This window comes from Notechis scutatus, chromosome 6 (assembly GCF_049901735.1).
Source record: "Notechis scutatus isolate UNSWTSFEM ecotype Mainland chromosome 6, rNotScu1.2, whole genome shotgun sequence".
Lineage (NCBI taxonomy): Eukaryota > Metazoa > Chordata > Lepidosauria > Squamata > Elapidae > Notechis > Notechis scutatus.
In genome coordinates this window covers 27,152,467-27,174,215 of record NC_142014.1, presented here as the reverse complement: position 1 = coordinate 27,174,215, position 21,749 = coordinate 27,152,467, and the positions used below count along the sequence as shown (strand labels likewise).

At 39.8% G+C, this 21,749-nt stretch overlaps 1 protein-coding gene across 1 annotated transcript in view; it reads left to right on the top strand.

The window, feature by feature from the left end:
* ORC5 (origin recognition complex subunit 5) overlaps window positions 1–15,137 on the top strand; it is a 68,034-nt gene extending 52,897 nt beyond the window's left edge. The window contains exons 14-15 of the mRNA XM_026677213.2: window positions 8,072–8,184; window positions 14,616–15,137. Of these exons, the coding sequence (XP_026532998.1) occupies window positions 8,072–8,184; window positions 14,616–14,661 (159 nt within the window). The 3' untranslated portion in view covers window positions 14,662–15,137. The remainder of the gene's footprint in view (window positions 1–8,071; window positions 8,185–14,615) is intronic.
* Window positions 15,138–21,749: the final 6,612 nt, after the last annotated feature.

Sequence of the window (21,749 nt, the reverse complement as noted above, 5' to 3'; positions counted from 1 at the left end):
CCCGTTTTTACTCCAGCTCCTGCCCACCTAGCAGTTCGAAAGCATGCAAATGTGAGTAGATGAATAGGTACCACTTCGGTGGGAAAGTAACAACGTCCCTTGCTCCTTTGGTGTATAGCCATGCTGTCCACATGACCATGGGAATTGTCTTCAGATAACGGGGCTCTCTTGTCCTGCCTTCAGATGCTTTGGGGAACAGCTTGACTCCCTTTTCTTTGTGGTTGCCCTGAGATATTGGAACACTGCTATCATGTCACCCCTAATCCTTCTTTTCATTAAACTATATAATCATAGGCATATAGAACCCAACGTTTTCCTGAAGGTACCAGCATTTATTGTGGCTTCATTTGAAAATTACTCAAGGCTATAAAAACTCCCCATAACATTTCCACCCCCTGGGCCAATCATGCATTGCTCTACTACACTTCTGAATCACTTCACTTTCTGATGAAAAACTGCAGCCACAAATTTGCTATGGGATTCCAGGCCTGTTTCTGTGATGGCAATGCCTCCCTTTCGTGCAAAGAAATGGGGAGTGTCAGACAACGGAGCACGAGTGGGTTTTCAGCAGGCGTTCCTTGGAGAGGCACACTTGCCATGTAAAGTATTCCAAGTAACACGCTGTGAGTGTGTGGACTTAAAAAGATGCGGAGGTTAATCTGCTATTAATATTTCATGGCTGATTAGAACAAGTGGGACCCAAAGCTTTACATCAGGGAGATGATTATTACTTTAGAAGTGTCTGCTATTCGTCTAAAACCCTCCTGCATAAATGTATGCCTTTAAGAAAGCTTACCCGTATGTACCTTTGCTCATGCTGTGTGTTGCTTTGTGTTGGTTGTTGGCTGTACTCATTCACATGATTATAACGTGTTACTCTATGCAGCTGTCGCTTCCTAGGCCGGGGGAGGGTGCATGATAGATGAGAAATGGCCCAAAGATTATTAAAATGCACAGAGTCTAGACCATGCATTGATTGACTGTCCCTCTTTTTCATAATCTGAACTCTCTCCCTTGTTACATTGTCTCTGTCTACACAATGTAACATATTATTCCCTTAATTTAACATTTTATTGTTGCTTTTTTGCCTGCAACTGCTGGATTTCTCAAAATTGCAGTCCCAGTACATAATTTCCACCATGAGCACTTTGAGAATTGATATACACCGATAAGGAAAGTTTGCAATTCAAGTTTCAATTAAGCAGAATCAACCCATATGAAATTAATATAGAACTGTTGCACAGGGCTCTTAATTTTATTGCTAACCGCATGAAGTATTCTCAGTGTTCAATGATTCACTTAACAACCATGCCAAAGAAGTCATAAAATTGGGCACAGCTCTACAATTGCTTTGCTTAACAATGGAAATCCTCATCTCTATTGTGGCTGTAATTCAAGGGCTACTTGTATGTTGTTATGGGTTATAAATCTACCAATAGACTGTTCATATGATATTTCATTATGTTGCTGCTGTTAGGGATCTTTCACCCTGTATTATAACAGATAACAGATAATCAGAGTTGGAAGGGACCTTATAGTTCATCTAGTCCAACCCCTTTCCCAAGCAGGAGACCCTACACCATTTCCGACAAATGGCAGTCCAATCTCTTCTTGAAAGTCTCAAGTGATGGTGCTCCCACAACTTCCGAGGGCAACTTCTGTTCCATTGGTTGATTGTTCTCACTGTCAGAAAGTTTCTCCTTTTTTCCAAGTTAAATCTCTCTTTGTTCAGTTTCCATCCATTGTTCCTTGTATGGCCTTGGGGTGCTTTAGAAAATAGCTTGACCCCTTCCTCTCTGTGGCAGCCCCTCAAATATTAGAAGACCACTATCCTGTCTCCCCTGGTCCTTCTCTTCCCTAGACTAGCCAGGCCCAGTTCCTGTAATCGTTCTTCATATGTTTTAGTTTCCAGTCCCCTAATCATCCTGGTTGCTCTTTTCTGTACTTTTTCTAGAGCAGTGATTCTCAACCTGTGGGTCGTGACCCCTTTGGGGGGGTTGAACGACCCTTTCACAGGAGTCGCCTAAAGCCATAAGAAAACACATATTTTCGATGGTCTTAGGAACTAAGCCATAATTTTATGGTTGGGGGTCACCACAACATGAGGAACTGTATTAAAGGGTCGCAGCATTAGGAAGGTTGAGAACCACTGTTCTAAGAGTCTCAAAATCTTTTTTATAATGTGGTGACCAAAACTGGATGCAGTACTCTAGATGTGGTCTTACTAATGCTATTATTGTTATGATAGAACTTCCGAATTCCCCTTAAAGGATGAAAAAACCGAAAAGGCTTAATTGAAATAATTTTATATCTAATATTATTTAGTAATGGATACATTCGTGTCAGGAGCACCAAAGTGCTTCCGGGTTGAGAGGATTAGCCAGTGACATCACCGTTGCTAATGGATAATTTTATAGTTTAGTTTGAACAGACTGTTGTCCCACGGTAGATGAAATTAAATAGCTTTTAAAAATTTCAGCTAAATTGCCCTTGATCTAATAAGCTAATATTTCAAATTGACTACTTTGTGCAAACTCTCAATCTGTTCAACAAACATTAAAAAATATCACGTTTAGTACAATTTCAAAACATCATCTTTCAAACTTAAGCTCCCAACCATGAATTTGCGAATTTAGCTTCCCCTGGAATAGTATTTTAAAATATATGTCTATTTGAAAAATAAGCAACTGAATCGTTTTGATTATGGATTTGTCTTTTGGTAATTAAACATTCGTACCATGCGACAGTGAGCAAGATCGGATCAATATCCTTTCAGCACTTAATTATCCTAATCCTTTAAAATAGATAGCAATTAGCACATGCCTTTCACATGTCTTAAAGAAAATACGAAAGCTGTATACATCAAGCGTGGGTTTGCATTAAGGTAATTTTTGTTTTGAAATGTGTTAATGAAGACCTAATATTGGGGAGCATTTCTAATTTGCTGTAGCCTACTAATTATTCTAGTAATGTCAAAAATTACAAAAATTGACGAACCGGTTCTTTAGAGATGAATCACAACTTTTGCTTGGCATCTAATTGGAAATTCTTGAAGAAACCATATTCTGAATTTGAATGTGAAAAGGAAGTTGTGATGACCCGGACAAGGCACGAAGGCCACACAGCCAGCAGAGAGTTCAAACTCCCCTTTAATGCTCCAATTTACTCCCCCACCAAAGAACTCACACACACACATAGCAGCCTCTGGCTGCAAGCAGTCCAGCAAAGCAAAGGAACAGGGAAATGAATCCACAAAGCAAGGAACAAGGCACTGAGTCCATGAAGCAGGGAAGAAGGCAAGCAGTCTTGCAAATGCCAGACGTTTCCAACAGCACACAGAACTCCACTAATTCAGCATTTGTTTCCAACAAACGCCCCTCCCCACAGTGTCTCCTTAAATCTCTGTCCCCAGGTGTACCTTGTGAAGAGGGGCAGGGCGCTCTCCTCCCGAGTTGTTGGGTCAGCCTGCGCTGTTCCCAACTCCTTTCCTCTGTCCAGGAGGGGGCGGTCCTTGCTCATCGCATGAGCTCTGTCGCTCCTCATGTCCACTGCTTGCCTTCTCTTGGTCATTCTGCCCCCCCCCCACCGTTCCTGCTTGCCCGTCCCAGGGTGCCGCAGGATTGGGGGACCTGAGGGACCCTGGGCTGCTTCAGCCTGCTCCTTCCACATTCCTCCGAAGCCAACGGAGCCACCCCCTTGATCTCCATCGGCTCCAGCTCCAGCTCATCCTCCTCTGCAGATTCAGGCTCTGATGGGGGCATGACAAAAGTTGCTTTACCCACCAAAGGGAGTATCAAGATAGACTCTTGGTCTTTGGCCTCTGTGATATATCTCTAAGCAAGACCTGCATGACCGTTTTTCATGTTTATGGCCATTGTGGTCATGTGATCAAAATTCAGGTGCTTGGCATCTGATTCATATGACAATCGCAGTGTCCCAGGGTCATGTGATCTCCTTTTGCGACCTCCTGTCAAGCAACATCAATGGGGAAGTCGGATTCACTTAACAACTGTGGCAAGAAAGGCCACAAAATGGAGCTGAATTCACTTAACAAATGTCTCACAGAACAACAGTTGTGATCGTAAGTTGAGAACTGTCTGTATCGTGGAAAAGCTAACTGCAGACAAGGGAGGAAATACATATTTGAGACTGAATAGATACATCTTGGTCTTCTTGTAATATATATATATGTATGTATGTATGTATGTATGTATGTATGTATGTATATGTATATGTATATGTATGGCATTCAGATTTGTTCAGGTATTTTCCCACGTCATTGTAGTTGTGCTTTTAAAGTTGTAGCAACGTTTCGGCACAATCTCATCTGCCATCATCAGGCTTCTGTATTGTGTTCGTCTGTGAGTCAGACTTTTACAGTTGTTTCAGTTTTAAATTTGGGGCTAAATTTTGGTACTTTAACTACTAGACCAAAATGACTCTGTGCAGTCCTCTCAGAAGTGATTGTGAGAACAAAAAATAAAAAAAATCATAGTTTATAAAGAAGTAGCTTTCTCTCTCATTTCACTCCGCTACAAACCCAGCAAGGTTTTCTGATTGCTGTAGCTTGCATAGATGAGATTTTAATTTTGCATAATTTGTGCAAGCCCATTAAACTTAATATCGTGAGGCTAGTTATGTGCATTTTGTCTAAAATGACTTTTCAAAATGACATCTGGAGTTCAAAGTGCTTTTTGTTACAATCAAGGGCTTTTAACATCTGCATGAATCTAAGTTATTTGCAGTAGTGGATTTCGGACTGCTTTTGCCAAAAGAATTTAATTTTAATTAAATTGTTAATTTTAAACTTCTATTCTAAAAACAAAATCAAACAAATAAACAAAACCATTCACTGATGGCCATATGGCCGAGTCTGCTGACAGTTGAGAATATTAAGCTGATATATTCTGGATAAAAAGTAATTTACAAAATAAAGGGTTGGAAACAAATGAACGAAAATAATAATGCAATGGCAGTGGTTGTGTTTCATTTACAGTTATATATGTCTAAAAATTTGGTAGAAAGATAAGTTAAAGTTGTAAGCAAAACCTTGCTGTACATGATTACAAAGAAGGAAAATATTACACAGTTTAGCTTTCTTGAAAATTGAGAACCTATTCAGCAATTACCTGCACGGTGTGATCCAGAATACACACACACACACACACACACACACACACACACATAATAGACACACACATACATACAGTATATGTATGTATGTATGTATGTGTCTGTCTTGTCTTGTCTTGTCTTGTCTTATCTTGTCTTGTCTATCTATCTATCTATCTATCTATCTATCTATCTATCTATCTATCTATCTATCTATCTATCTATCTATCTATCTATCTATCTATCTATGTCTCATTATTATCTTCTCCACTCCCAGTATCCTATAGGCATGTTTAGGGAAAAAATTCTCTGATCCAACTTACCATACAAACTATATAAGTTTTTCATACTTATGTCCATTGCATCATCCCCTATATAAGTTTTTCACACTTATGTCCATTGCACTTATGTCCATTGCAGCATCCCATGGTCATGTGTGGTTTACATTCAGCTGCTTGGCAACTGACCCACGCTTATGGTGTTTGCCGTGTCCCGGGGTCATGTGATCACGTTTTGTGCAAAGACAACAGGGAAGCCAGATTCACTTAATAACCATGCTACTAATTTAAGAACTGCAGTGATTCCCTTAGCAAATGTGGCAAGAAAAGTCATAAAACGCAGCAAAACTCGCTTTAACAAATTTCTCATAAATTCTGGGCTCAATTGTGGTCGTACGTTGAAGACTATCTGTAGTTGAAATGCCAGTCAAGTAAATTTAGCAGAATCAAATGAGTTTATTTTTACAAACTAGATTTTACAGGTGTTACCTAAACATCTGGAATGAAGAATCTGGTTTGCAGTTTTGCTTGAAGGGAGGGGGTTGTTTTACTGGAACAGAAATCCAAAGGAGAAATAAGACCATTCAGTTAGCATTCATAGATGAATTGCTCAAGCTTTTATTGTTAAAAGAATTAGGAAATTCAAATCTGTTGTCCAAGGATTCAGCTTACTCAGATAATAAGCAACCTTGTATTCTCATCCATTTAGCACCAAAACCTTTAGATCTACTGTGGCTTGTTATACTTAAAGCATTAATCAGAAATTTATTATCCAGCCTGACACCATGTTAAATTTACAGCCAGAAAGATAGAGGGAGCAATTTTACTGTACTGACCTTCTGTTCCATTTTACCACATTTTAGAAAGACTGTAAGAAATTGATGGCATTATGTTGTTGTTAAGGCAGAGCTGGCGCATTTGCAACACAAGGGCAAGGACGTTTTTGGTTTTTTTTAAAAAAAATTTTTTTGCATCCTCCATGTTATTGAGACGGGTCCATCTCCAAGTCATCCAAACTGGCATATTTGCTCGAGCTTTGGATGAGCCTCATGTTATTCCCGCTGTGGAATATGACCTATTTCCATTGGTGGTTTGCAAGCTGAAGAGGCCAGATGCAAGCGTACCCTGGAAAATATGATTAGCCAATAATGGTACACTCGGGTCTAAAAAAGCAGTTGCAATAACAGATTGGCCCATTATGCTTCCACCATTGGCTGAATGAGAATTTATCTAAATGAAGAGCAATTTCCCTCCTTCACTTAGAGAAGTTCACAAAAATTAGGAGGCAGAGAATAAAATATCTACAATGTAAGCCGTTTCAGAATGACATCCATTTCCATTTTCTGTTTCTAAAGCACTAGCCCAACCTTATTTACTTCTAGAAATAACTGTATATTCTATAAATAACTGTAACACTGTAACTGTATATATGTGTCTGTCTGTCTGTCTGTCTGTCTATCTATCTATCTATCTATCTATCTATCTATCTATCTATCTATCTACCTACCTACCTACCTATCTATCTATCTATCCATCCATCCATCCATCCATCCATCCATCCATCCATCCATCCATCCATCCATCCATCTATCTTATAACTAGGCATGTACATATAAATGCTCAAAATAGTTCTAAATTATAAAGATGATATGTATCACTCTTATAGCAGGTGTTTAGTTGATAAACAGTGTAAGTTGTGCAATCATTGTATGCTTTATTTATTGTGGGTGTATTTGTTAGTTTGTATTTTTAATCACTTACATTTTTAGTGCTAAAGATATGCGGTTTGATAAATCAGCAGATGGAATAGAAGTAGTCCTCGACTTACAGCTGTTTGCTTAGTGAACGTTCAAATTTATAATGGCCCTGGGAAAAAAAAAAGTAACTTATGAACTTTTTTCACAGTTACGACCTTTGCAATATCCCTATGGTCATGTGATCAAAATTCGGACGCTTGGCAACTGGTTCATATTTATGACCTTTGCTGTATCCTGGGGTCATGCGATCCCCTTTTGTGACCTTTTGACAAGCAAAGCCAATGGGGAAACCAGATTCACTTAACAACCAAGTTGCCAGCCTATCCACTGTGGTGATTCTCTTCATACTTGTGGCAAGAAAAGTCGTAAAATGGGGCAAAATGTTAAGGTATAGATATTTAAGAGCTGAGCAGCAGCAATGTAAAGCTGATGCATTGTAAGGCTGATGCAATTGAAGATGAATCAACATTGGTATTTCCCTTTTAAGACGAAGAATGAGTCCACAGAAGTCTTTACCCCTTTAAGAAGTGTTTATATAATGCTGACATCATAGGGGGCGTGTTCTCTCTCTCCTTGTGTCCAGTATCCATTGCAGAGTTCTCCGTGTAGAGTTAAGAAGATTGATTGCTTGTAAGGAATTTGCCTACCACGTATATTTCTGTATATGTCTTGTATATAAACTACTGTTAAATGTCTTAAGTCTCTGTGTGCTGTGTTTTGCTCCTGGGTTGTCTCATAATAGTAGTCACGCTGCAAATGCTCTGACACAAAACCCACTTAACCAGTGTCTCACTTAACAACAGAAATTTGGCCTCCATTGTGGTCGTAAGTCAAGGACAACTTGTAGAAAGCAATCATGCTATCTTTGCACTAATACCAGCATGGATGAAAGCCAAACCAAGTCACATTTCTCTTCCCTTTCAGATTACTTCTCTTGTAACACTGCAACTGTTAACCTTGATTGGCCACGACGATCAGTTTAATGGACCAAGATACAAATGCGCGGTCTCTCTGGATTTCATCAGAGCCATTTCCAGGTAAGCTTCATCCCTGTCTTCTAAAGTTACGTGGACTTTTTTAATAAGTGAAAGGAAAATAATTAAAAGTCACTTAAAGCTGTGATGCTTGGCATTTTCTTCTGGCTTCTGGTCATTGACCGAAAAACCCATCCTAGATTGGCTAAGAAGGAAGTGTGGCTGTAAAATGATTGTGAAATATAGCCACCCTTTGTGGTTCTCCAGCAGTCTATGAAGACGGCAGTGGAATCGGACAGTGGGGAAGAACGGGGACCAGACAGGGAGTCTGGAGAGGACTCGGACAAGGGTCCTGTGTCCGATGCAGGGATGGGGCCAGGAACATCTGGAGTGGGGTGCTGCCTTCGGAGTCTGGCAGCAGTGAGGCAGAGGATCCAGGGGAGCCTGTTCCCAGTGCACATGTGCGCAGAGCTGCTAGAAGGCAAGAGCAGCTGAAACAAAAGGGGTGACTCGGAAGTAAGGCTGGGAGGTGATTGCCCTTCCCATAAGGGATAAAAGTCAGGCCAAGATGACGAAACCTTTGCAGGAAGCAAAGTAGTTCGATCAGTTCCAAGTTATCCTGGAAGCTCTTTATACTTTGGTTGGTTTTTCTTGTACTTCAGTTGGTTTCTTTTCTAGTTAATCTGATACTTCTGTTTTTGGCAGCACTTCACAGAACTGAAAGGCGTGTGCTTATCTCAGGGAACAGTTTGAGCTTAATTCCGGCTAGGAATGAAAACAATTCCCAGCGTTGCAATAAAATAGATTTTGCTTTTAAAACAAGTTTGTGAATAATTATGGTTTAAGAAGCCTGGGTCAAAACACCACCAACCTGTAACTGAGTAGAAAAACAAGACCCTGATTAGGATCCCGCAATCTGCATGATATCGTATTCTTGGATTTTGAAATGTAATCTCTTTTTTTTCCAGCAGCGGACTAGAGCAGAGCAAGCAGATTGAAGCTTGATTCAGATAGGGGAGAGGTATTCGGATCAGGTGAAAAGTAGATCAAGGAGTAACAATTCAGGCTTGAATTGGGAGGGGTTATATTTCCCCGGGTTACAGGTAGTCCTCAATTTAGAACCACAGTTGAGCCCAACATTTCTGTTGCTCAGCGAGATAGTTAAGTGAGTTTTGCCCCATTTTACAACCTTTCTTGCCACAGTTGTTAAGTGAATCCCTGCCATTGTTGAGTTAGTCACAGGTTGTTAAGTGAATCTGGCTTCCCCATTGATTTCTGCTTGTCAGAAGGCTGCAAAAGGGGTTCAATGACCCCGGGACACTGCAACCATCATATATATATATATATATGAGTCAGTTGCCAAGCCTCTGAAGTTTGATCATGTGACCTGGGGACACCACAATGATAGTAGGAGTGAAAACTGGTCATATATCTCTTTTTTCAGTGCTGTTGTAACTTTGAACGATCAGTAACTGAACTGTTGTAAGTCAAGGACTACATGTAGTCAGGCTTTCATACTTTTTTTAAATTTTTAAAAAAATTTATTTCCAAAGTCAAAATACAGAATTGAGAGGAAGAAAGAAAGAAGAAAAAACAAGCAAACAAACATCAACTTTTTCATATTTTTGATTTGGCCCTGATCCTATTTTATTTTGGCAGTGGCCTGGAGTACATCTGTACAGCTAAGGCTTGAATTGTCCACTGCATTTGTTCCTGAAAATGTTGGATTTAGCCATGATGACACAGGCAGTAGTTACATCCTGCCAAAACAATTGCTGTGTTTGAACACGATACAATGTGACGCTGCCTTTGAAAAAAAATGTTTAGAAATTTCAACAGGTCCAAAATGATACAGCTAGATTTAAAATGAAATTAAGTTACTCCTTTAGTAGAACTTTTTCAGTGGTCCATTGAAAAACATCAAGATGGATGGATGGATGATTGGATAGATAGATAGATAGAGAGATAGAGAGATAGAGAGATAGAGAGATGGATAGAGAGACAGACAGACAGACAGCTATAGATAGGTAGGTAGGTAGATAATAGATGGATGGATTGTGGTGGTGAGTCGAGAGGACTACCTGTATATTGTTAGAAGCAGTTTGGTGGCACTCAAGCCTACTTAGTTTTAAGATCTTAAGGGTGGGTCTCTCAGAGATTTGGTAGGAAAGTCAGAGCCTGTTTAGTTGCTACTCTCAGAGATTGAAAATCTCTGCCAAGGGAGGCCAAGCCTGCTGCTTTTTCACTGTTTTTCTCCTGGCTGGCAAAAACTTCCTTATTCCAGTAAATATTTAGCCTTTCAGCAGGTGTCCTGCTATTCCGCTTTAATGCTTTCTTTCTAGTCGAAGTGTTATTTATGCTTTTTACTTGCGAATTTGATTTGTTGTTCTTTTTTTCTTCCCTACTGTGTTGGTTTTTAAAACATGCTTTTTCGTAGCTGCTTTGAGCTCCCTTTCAGGGGAGCAAAACAGTGAATCAAATCTTTCAATCTTGCTGATGTTTAGTTGATCGGGCTTTCTCTGATCAGGCATCGCAACATTCGCAGTCAGGAGAACATGATTTATTTCATCTCTCTTTTCCCGAGTCGACAGTTTTGAAGTTCACTATAAGCGTTTTCAGAATCCCAAGTTAAGAAGTTGTTTTATTTTCAGCTAGTGTGTGAAATCTTTCCTTAAGAACTATCTTTATATGAAGCACAATGCAGTTGTGCACACTTCAAAAATGATTCAGAAATAGTGCTATAGTTACTTTAAAAAACACAAAACAATTCATTTTAGCCGTGCCCCCCCCTTTTTTTAATCTTCCTTGTGAACTAAAATGAAAAGCATTCACTTCAAGAATTGACCCTTTAAAACAACTCACAACCGCAATCAATCCCTTTTATTCAGTGGGATATTTATTAAGTGAGTTTTGGACCCTGTACCTTTCTTGCCACAGTTGTTAAGTTGTTAAGTGTGAATCACAGGCAACTGATAAGTTAGTAGTAGTTAAGTGAATCTGGATTTCCCCATTGACTTTGCTTCTCAGAAGGTCACAAAAGGAGACATGACCTTGGGACACAGCAACAGTCATAAGTATGAACCGGTTGCCAAGCATCTGAATTTAGATCACGGGGATGCTGCAGAGGCCATAAGAGTGAAAAATGGTCATACGTCACATTTTTCAGTACCGTTGTAACTTCGAATGGTCACTAAATGAACTGTTGTAAGTCGAGGACTTAGTTGAAGCTCATATGAAAGCTTGAAAAAAAGAGGCTGCTTTAATGAACAGAGAGTTTGGTAGCCTGACGATATTTTACCATTCTTACCACATCCTGAAAAGTTGATCTTTTTCATAGACAGTGAGATGTTTTAGATTACAAAAAAATGCATTGTGACAATCTAATGCTTGTCAAGGAAACAATGTTACACCTCTTCAATCTAGTCCTTACATCTTGCCCATGTTATGGCATTCAGATTTTATGAATCATGACCTAACCGAATAAACTGTCACTTCAGGTTGAAACATATTAGAAGCTTTCCCATTTTGCATAATTCCACAGACATGAATTATTTTTTAAACATGGAATGGGTTGCCTTGAAAAGCAGAGACAATTCATTTCATCTTTAACATTGCAATTTTTTTTTTTTTTTGCAATGATATACTTCTTTTTTAAAAAAACCTTTCATTCTTGGGTTTCTTCATTTTTGAATATCGAGAAAGGAAACCTCAGCATGGAGAATGTTAATACTTAAAGATCAAAATTAATTTTAGAAGAAATGGGGGGTTTACTCTTCTAAAGGCATCCTTTTTTTTCTGACAAAACACAAAAAAAAACATTTGAAGTATTCTTGGATGGTTCAAATTTTGTGAAAAGGCAGGGGTTAAACCGCTGCTAAGAATGGAAGAATGCAGATTGCAAATTGATGCCAATGAAAGGAGTTATGCCGTACATAATGCTAGAACAGGTGGTTTGGAAGAAGACCAGAATGTTCAATAGCAAACACGATTGCTGTTTTGCATCTCCAAACAGTGAGCTGTGTTTACTAGCTTTTTTTGTTTTTAAATCTTTCCTTTTTATCTGGAGCTAAAATTATTATTTGGCTTAAATTGAGGGTAAATTTTTGAATCTGAAAACCTATGCAACTAGAAAACTAGGTTTCATTCTCAATATGCTTCTGAATAAGTTATACATCAGCAGGAATGCTTTCCCTTCATCCTTCCTTCCCTCCCTCTCTCCCTCCCCCTCTTCCTGTCCTTCCTTCCTTCCCTCCATCTCCTTCCTTCTCTCCCTCCCTTCCACTCATAATTGTACATACATATTAGCATATCTGTCACTCAGTAAGCTAAAATAATAAACTTGGCACATCATTTCTCTGATTTGCATTCCTATCATCTTTTCAAACAGAAGACGAATGACAAAGTCAAACTATGCCCTATCTGAAAAATTTCCGAATTACTTTCTACAAAAAGGGACTATACAGTTTTGAAAATAAAAAAAGAAAAAACTTTCAAATTCATAGTGAAAAAGAAAACTACAAGCAGTCAAAACGCTTATAAACATGACTGTTTATAGTAGATGAAGGCATCCTATGTCTGAAATACTATTTTATAAGGACAGACACAATCAACCTGTTTAATTTTTGTCAGCATTTAAGTTCCATCCAATTTCTTTGTCAACCTGCAATTGAAAACAAATGAACATTTAAACAGAAAATGTACATATATTTTATACAATGTATAAATTCATCTGCTAAGCTTCTGAATTTTGATCACATGATCATGGCTACGGTCATAACTGTGAACAACGGTCCTAAGTAACTTTTTTCAATGCCATTGTAACTTTGAACAGTCATTAAATGAACTGTTGTAAGCCAACGACTACCTGCACAGTATTCCCTATTCTGGTGATACAATATTTCCAGACATGTTCCTTGTGACTACAAGGCAAGCGGAGAAAGAAAAAGAGAAAATCAATCTGGATTTCAAAGTTGGGGCATGGATCTCATTCCCCAAGAAGGAAATGCATTTTATTTCCCTGTCAAAATTTTTACAAAAGACATTCCTACCAACAGCAGCCCCTTGAATTCAAGAAGTATTAACATATCTAGAAATAATGCACAGACAGATCTAATGCACCAAGACAAATTCCTTGTGTGTCCAATCACACTTGGCCAATAAAGAATTCTATTCTATTCTATCCTATCCTATCCGAATTCTAATTTAATTCTATTCTTTCACAAGTTCATTGAGGTGTCTACCAGAAGTCAATGTGTGAATGTTCCAATCTTTAATATTTAGAACTCAATCAAAATTAGTTTGATTACACTTTTAGTCGTTCAGTTCAGATTATTCACAGGAGCACTATGTTATATGTTAAAATCAAGATCACCTGAAGTACTAATAGCGTTTTATAAAGCCTTAGTAAGAGCATACTTCGAATACTGCATATGGTTCTGGTCACCATGTTTTTAAAAAAGATGTTGAGACTCTGGAAAGAGTGCAGATGTTAGGGATATACACCCTAGCAGAACCTGCACGGCAGTCAGGCAGGCAGGCAAATATATGAGATAAACGTTGTTGTAGTTTACACTCAGTAAAACAGATGCACAGTGCTAGTTAAATAGTTTATTCCAGTAAGATTTATAGCATAGTCAAACAATCCATATATCATACACTATTTCAGTCTGTCCAGGGATTAATCAGTTGCAAAGTCCAGTGTCGAAAAAGAGGTCATTAAACTTACTAATATCAGTCCAGTAATTTATCTCTTCGCAGTATGAGATAAGAAGAAGTAAAAACCTCCTTTCTTCCTTCAGCAACAGTAGCAGAAAAAACACAGTTAACAATCCATCATCGTCAGCAAGCAAACCAGTAAACCAGCAATCAGTAAGCTAGCAAGGTTCTCTTGCTCCCTCTTATGGTGGTTTTACAACCGCACCCAAAATTTACATACTTTGCATTTAAAGTAACAAACACTATTATAGTCTATATATATTATTTTACCCAAACTAAGTTAGGTAACCTATGTTATTCCTAACAGCAGAGAAGAGCAGCAAATATGATTAGAAGGCTGAAGGCATATGAAAAAGGCTTGCAGGAATTAGGTATGTCTAGTCTAGTGGAAAAAAGGACATAATAGCAATATTCCAATAGTTAAGAGCCTGCCACAAAGAAGATCCACCTATTTTCCAAAGCTCCAGAAGGCAAGGCAAGAAACAATGGATGGAAACTAACCAAGGAGAGAAGTAACCTAGAACTAAGGAGAAATTCCTGACAGGGAGAAAAATTAACCAGTGGATGGTTTGCCTTCAGAAGTTGTGACTGCTCTATCACTGAAGGCTTTTAAGAAGAGACAGGACAGCTACTTGTCTGAAATAATATAGGGTCTCCTGCTTGAGCAGGGGGTTGGACTAGAGGACCTCTGCGGTCCCTTCCATTATTCTGTTATTTGCCATTTTTGCGAGCGGGCGAAAAGATTTGATGACACTGACCTATTATGTTGATGTTTACAGGACCGTGAACTTCGACATCACCAAGTATTTATATGACTTTTTGTGAAGACCGCATGGGCGCTGCGACGGCGGCTGAGGCGAACCCCATTGTTGCACCCCATCATTCAGCCATCCCGGAAGGAAAGTCATCGGGCTCACTTGGATTTGCCCAGAGCAGGTGCTGACCCAGCGTGGGATAAGATGAAATCACTCTGGTTGGTCTGGATGGATCTGGGCAGGGAAGGCTTTACCTGATACCCTGGCATATTGGGAACAAACATGTTAATTACAAACAGCAGGGACTACGCACAATCTGTTCCCCTCCTAATTATTTTATTTCAGCAGCAAGATTGCCTGAAACCCATTTGACAAAGATGTTGTTTTGTGCTGTCCCCTGCGCTTTGAAACGTGGCGGCAGGCTTCAACGCCCAGCCTTTTCACTTCCTCTCCCTGGGAGGTGTTGCATTTGTCTCCCACAGCAGTCCCAACCTAAAGGCGCCATTCAGTGGAGTACCGCATACAATAAATACACAGTCAATCTGGTGGATGCTTTCCTTTCCTTTCTAGATCTTAACTTAGTGACCATAATTGATTCTTTCTTTAAAAAAAAAAATTGCTCTCTAACTTTTCACGAAACGCCTAGCACTTTTAAGCCTAGTTTATGACAAGTGAGCGGAAACCCTGCCTCCTACTAGCACTGAGGATGTTACCTAGTTTGGGTAATGAAAGGTAACAGCCGAGCTTGGAGAACACCGAGGAGCCTTAAGGATATTTACATTCTGAGACAAGTTGTTACTTTTGTAGAGGTAAGGTAAGTATTTTTTTAATCTAAAAGAACATGGACACGTTAGGGACTGTGCTCTGTTTGGGATATGTAGCACTGCAGGAGGAGGTGTGAAGGAGGCACCCAGCCCTTCAGCCACCCGCCAGATCCTTCCTGAAATTTCCCCCTTATACACTTCTGTTGGACTTCCCAGGGTATCCAAGCACCCTGTACTTTGTACAAAGTACAAAGTGTACGGCTGTTCTCCTAGGTTAAGGGTTTCCAAATTTGGCACCTTTAAGACTTGTGAACTTTAAACTCCCAGAATTCCCCAGCCAACATGGCTAGCTGATGAATTCTGGGAGTTGGAAATCCCTAAGTCTTAAAAGTTGCCAAGTTTGGAGACCCTGACCTAGATCAAACAGTAAGAAGTTAGTCTTAAGACTTAGATTTAGAATGACTTTATTGTCACTTTGAATGTACACTAATCGGCATCCATTAAAATGAAATTTCATTGCGTACAGCTCTCCAAGGATCACCACCTCCAATGTACACCACATAAACACGACTAAATAAATAAATATAAATAAAAACAAAATTATGCATATACTTACATATATTATATGACACAGAGAAACAACACAATCTAGTTCGGATGTCTACATGTACATGGCAAGAAAAACGAATCTTGTGAATTTACCAGACGGATGGCCTAGGGAACAAAACTGATACAGAATCTGGAAGTCCTACTAGAAATACTTTGAAACTTTGTACTAATTCTTGAATGGAGGAGTCCTTCTCTGAAATCTGGATGGGGCAGGACAGGAAAAATTTCATTTCTCCAGAAATCAGCGTTTCAATGAATGACTACAGTAGTTTCTCTTTAACCAGGGCTACCAGGCGTTTTGGAGCCCAGGGTGCTACCTTACGAGTGAAACCTTGGAATAATCAATAAGAGATGTCAAAAGTTTGGAGTTTTATTTTTAAAGCAACAAAGTAAGCTGTTTGAGACAATATTTTTCACTTCAGGCAGACAGCATGGCAGAGATCCGCATTCCAAAACCAGCCCTTGGGAATCTAAATAGTCTGAGCAAAGAGAGGAATTAGAAAGGAAGGAAGATTGGAGCAGATACAAAATCGCACAGCTTTGAGGATAGAAAAACAAATGTTCTTCTGCCAAGTTTACTTTATTTTTATTCTGCCACCTCCTGCTCTTGAACGGAGAGATGTTCTCCTCACCCGGAAGGATAGAACAGAAAGTCTTAAGGAGCGCCAAACAATGTAATTATTTGCAAAACTAAATACGTTCCTTGCCATCTTCAGCTTACTGATTCCTGTTCTTCTAACTTCCTTGTTTCCCTTTAGCCTCATGGAAGAGAACAGCGAGTTGATTTGGGAATATTTAAGGTTTCCCACATAGCCAAACAATACAGGTAGTCCTTGACTTGAGACCACAACTAAGGCCCAAATTTCTCTTGCCAAGTGAGATAGTTGTTAAATGAATTTTGCCCCATTTTACGACCTTCCTTGCCACAGTTAAGGGAATCACTGCAGTTGTTAAGTTACCAAGAAGTTTGTTAAGTGAATTGGGCTTCTCCATTGACTTTGTCAGGAGGTCACAAAAGGAGATCATGTACCTCTGGGACATTACAACCGTCATAAATGTGAGGCAGTTGCCAAGCATCTGAATCTCAATTCCATGACCATCGGGAAGCTGCAACCGTTGTAAGCATGAAATGCAGTCATAAATCCCTTTTTTTAGTCCCTTTAACTTCAAATGGTCACTAGTTTGTTTAGTGACCATTTGAAGTTACAAAGGGACTTCCTGCACTCCAAATTAAGAGTCCCCCATAATCCCTCATCCCTTTTAGGATTTGAAGGCCAAACGTGCTTTGGAACAGATGGGCATTCATGTCACACCTTCACAGCAACTCCTTAAAACAGCTGCTGCTTTTTCTGGCCATGTGTGGCTCGTGTGTTGAATTGTGTCTTGAGCCATGGAAATATCCAGTCTGGAGGGAGCTGTGAACTCCGGGGCAGTTTTCACAGGCTTGCCAAATACTGTATCAGCACTAAAACATACTGTATTTATACTATTACCTGTGAAAATTTCTTGCTCGGAAAATCCCTGAGATTCCTCTCGTAGCTTTAGCATGATACCTGCACATGCATAGGCTAAACTGCAGGTTCACTTAAATGTTTGAAACAGGGAATGGTAGCTTTTCTCATTAGTGATTTATTTCAGGGCAGTTGGGTTAGTTCAAAGGCAAATTAATAAAATGCTTAGTTGCATTTTTCTCTTGGAAAATGGAGCCTTTGTGTCTTTTTTTTTTTTTAAAAAAAAAACACCTTCAATTATTTGGGAAAGAACTAGTGATTCTATTAAAGCTACTTCTAAAAACACCTTTCTTTCCAAAGCGCTCTCCTAGAATGTGATTCTGGTGAGTCTCTTTCCTGTCAATCAGCCTTTTATCCTGTTGTTTTTATGTTATTGGAATACCAGTGTTTGTTGTGTTGCTATATAGGTGTAAATGATTGGGAGAAAAGTAATAAATGTATTAATGAAAACATGAAGTTTTCCTAATTGTCTTGGAATTATAAGAAGCTATTTAAGCATGCCACAAGTGAAGTGTTGTTAAACTTCTCTGCGGAAGAATTTATGTATTTATTTGTCACTCATCTCATAGAAAAATGACTCTGGGTGGCAGATGGATGGATGGATGGATGAATGGATGGATGGATGGATAAGGATAGACTGGAGAAGGATGGATAGGTAGGTAGGTAGAGACAGACAGACAGACAGACAGACAGATATTTAGCGTATGGCATGTGTTAGCCAGGGATCACCGAGGTGGCTGGCTGCCTCTGTGAAAGGATTTTTTCGGGCAGTGTTATCTTTACCCACAGGACGCCTGAATGCTGGTAGGCAGTTGGGGAAGGCTCCTTTCTTGTCCCTCCATGGTTTATTTGCTCACAGGAATTGAGCCACCGAGCTGTCACCTCAGCGTTGCCCAGGCCCAGCGTCTTACTACGTGAGCCACCGTGGCCCTTGATGGATGGATGGATGGATGGATGGATGGATGGATGGATGGATAGATAGATAGATAGATAGATAGATAGATAGATAGATAGATAGATAGATAGATAGATATGGAGAGAGAGGTGGATGGATGGATGGATGGATGGATGGATGGAGAGTGAGATAGGGATGGAGAGAGATAGGTGGGTGGGAGGATGGGTAGACAGACAGATAGATAGATATGGATGGAGAGAGATGTGTGGATGGAGAAATAGATGGATGGGTGGATAGACAGACAGGTTGACAGGATTCACAGATGTACTTTCAGATTTGCAAAAGTGGTAGAAGTCTTGCATGGAAGACCAGATAAGCAGCACACCCAGAAAAGAACTGCCTATGACTTTATTGTAAGGTTACATTAACAGAATCTTGCAAGGCTGAAAGTACATCATTCCTCCCACCCTTTGCCTTTACAGTCCAAGAAACTAGGGAGGGTGTCTTCTGTGAGAAATCTGGCATGCCCGTGTTTCTTCTGCAGGCTCATCTGCCACTTGTCTGCCAATTGTCTAGTCTGCAGCTCTTCCTCCTGTCTCCCAAGGCCATTCCCCCATGCCACATATAACACACCCAGAGTGGGATAAACTAAGCATGGGAATTCATGCTTGAGAACTCTGGATTTATTTGTTTATTGATTCATTTGTTTTCTTGGCTAAGAAATGGTAAGTTTGTTTATTTTTTAAGCTTATTAGGCTGAAATAAACAGTGCATCATTTGAAAAACAAAAATAAGCTGTAAATTGTAATCCAAATTCTGTTTCAGATGGAATTCCCACCCATCCATTCACCTAAATATTAAGCACAGAATAGATACAACACATAAAGGAAGTGTCGTCACATATGGAGGAGCTTTGGCTTGACTTGGGTATGTCTAGTTTAATGAAAAGAAGGACTGGGGTGACATGATAGCAGTACTCCAATATCAGGGGTTGCCACAAAGAAGAGGGGATCAAGCTATTCTCCAAAGCCCCTGAGGGCAAGACAAGAAGCAATGGATGGAAACTAATCAAAGAGAGAAGCAACCTAGAACTAAGGAAGAATTATCTGACAGAACAATTAATCAGTGGAACAATTTTCCTTCAGAAATTGTGGGTGCTCCAACCCTGGAATTTTTTTTAAAAAAGAGATTAGAAAACAATTTGTCTGAAATGGTATAGGGTCTCCTGCTTGAGCAGGGGTTGGACTAGAAGACCTCCAAGGTCCCTTCCAAATCTGTTATTCTGAGCGTGGTGGGCATCCATTCTAATATCTAGTGGAGAATATCAGTGAGCCGGTATGAGGCTATATCTAGAATAAAATACTGCTCAAGTGTATTTCTGGAGTTTAATGTCAAAACACAGTAAAGACGATTTAAACCATTAAGTTACAAGCATTTTTGTCATGTGAGAAATTTCTGACATGATACCTGAATGCCAAAGAACTCTTCATTTTAGAATAAAGAAACTATAAATTATTTGGTGATTGAACATTTGCCACACTGCAGAGTTTAATTCCTAACAAAATGTGATTAATCAGCCTGATGTTCTCAAGTGAGTTGTAATTTACAGCTAAACAGTTGTTTCAGGCTTGAATTCAGCTAAACTAAGAATGTTATAACTGACTGGAATCCTAATTGATTATTTGTCAGTATCGCAGACACTGGCCCAATTCCCAAAAGGGAAAGACCTAGGAAGAGACATCAGTTAGCTGAGCAGAAAACATTAAATCAACTATATTTTAGATTTTATTTTTAAAATTACACTCTGCTTCTTATTGTAACAGTTAAGGTGGCTTACAACAAACGTTAATAAATAGAAAACAATGCAATAAAAATGGAAAGTGGTATTAAAATCAATCATTTTGTGTATTTAATGATGGATGAATGGATAGATAGATATAGATACGGAGAGAGATAAATTATAGATGCTGTAGATAGAAGAGAGAGAGAGAGAGAGAGATATGGATAGATAGGGATAGTTGGATATATATATATATATATATATATGTTTTCTGAGGTTCTCGCGGGTATTTGTATGTGGATCTTTGGTTATTCGGGTTCTATCCCGCGTAAGATTCAAAGTATCTGAGCAACGTTTGGCGAGGTCCCACTCGCCATCTTCAGGCTGGTGCTTTCGGCTTAGTGCCAGTGCAAGCAGTGTGTGACCGGGCTGCCATCTCTCTATATACAAGTGGTGGGGATGGTGTGCTGGGCTGGTTGGCTGTGCTGCAGCCTCTTGATTGGTTGATGGAGTTGATGTTGGTATAATGGGCTGTGTAATGGCCTTTTGTTGTGGAGATATCCTGGATCTTGTGCTGTCATCTCCTGGGTCGTTAGCCTCTTGTGTTTTAACGGCTTGGGTAATGGGTTGTGTGATGGGCTTGTGAGTTCTTTTGTTGTGGTATCCTGGGTCTTGCGTTGTAATCTCTGGGTCGTTTGTGTTTTGATCTCTTTTCCATTAGCCTCCTGTGTAGTAACAGCTTGGGTAATGGGTTGTGTGATGACCTTGTGAGATTTATTGCTGTGGTATCCTTGGTCTTGTGCTGTGATATCCTGGGTCATTGCTGTGTTGTGACTTCTTGAGTTCTTGAGGTGTAATTTCTTGAGTTTTCTGATGTGATGTCCTGAGCAGGTGGCTGTGATGTAGCATTTTGGGTTTTTAATATGGCTTTGAGTTTGGGGTCTGGGTCTGTGTTCGTTTGGCTTCGAGTTCGTGGTGGTACCACATCTTCATGGTGGGGGTCAGTTCGCTTCATGTATGGTTCAGAGGAGTTTGAAGTGGGTAGTGATGCAGCTGCAGTGCGGCTTCTGGTCTGTGGTCGTGTCTCATCTTCTGTGTGGGTGTGAGTCTGATTTTTACGTGGAAGTGTGGTGGTGGCATCTTGTGTGGCCCTCATGGGTGTGGGTCTGGTGTCATTTATCATGTTGGGTACTCAACACGATAAATGACACCAGACCCACACCCATGAGGGCCACACAAGATGCCACCACCACACTTCCACGTAAAAATCAGACTCACACCCACACAGAAGATGAGACACGACCACAGACCAGAAGCCGCACTGCAGCTGCATCACTACCACTTCAAACTCTCTGAACCATACATGAAGCTAACGACCTTCACCATGAAGATGTGGCACCACCACGAACTCAAGCCAAACGAACACAGACCCAGACCCCAAACTCAAAGCCATATTAAAACCCAAAATGCTACATCACAGCCACCTGCTCAGGACATCACATCAGAAAACTCAAGAAATTACACCTCAAGAACTCAAGAAGTCACAACACAGCAAATGACCCAGATATCACGGCACAAGACAAGGATACCACAGCAATA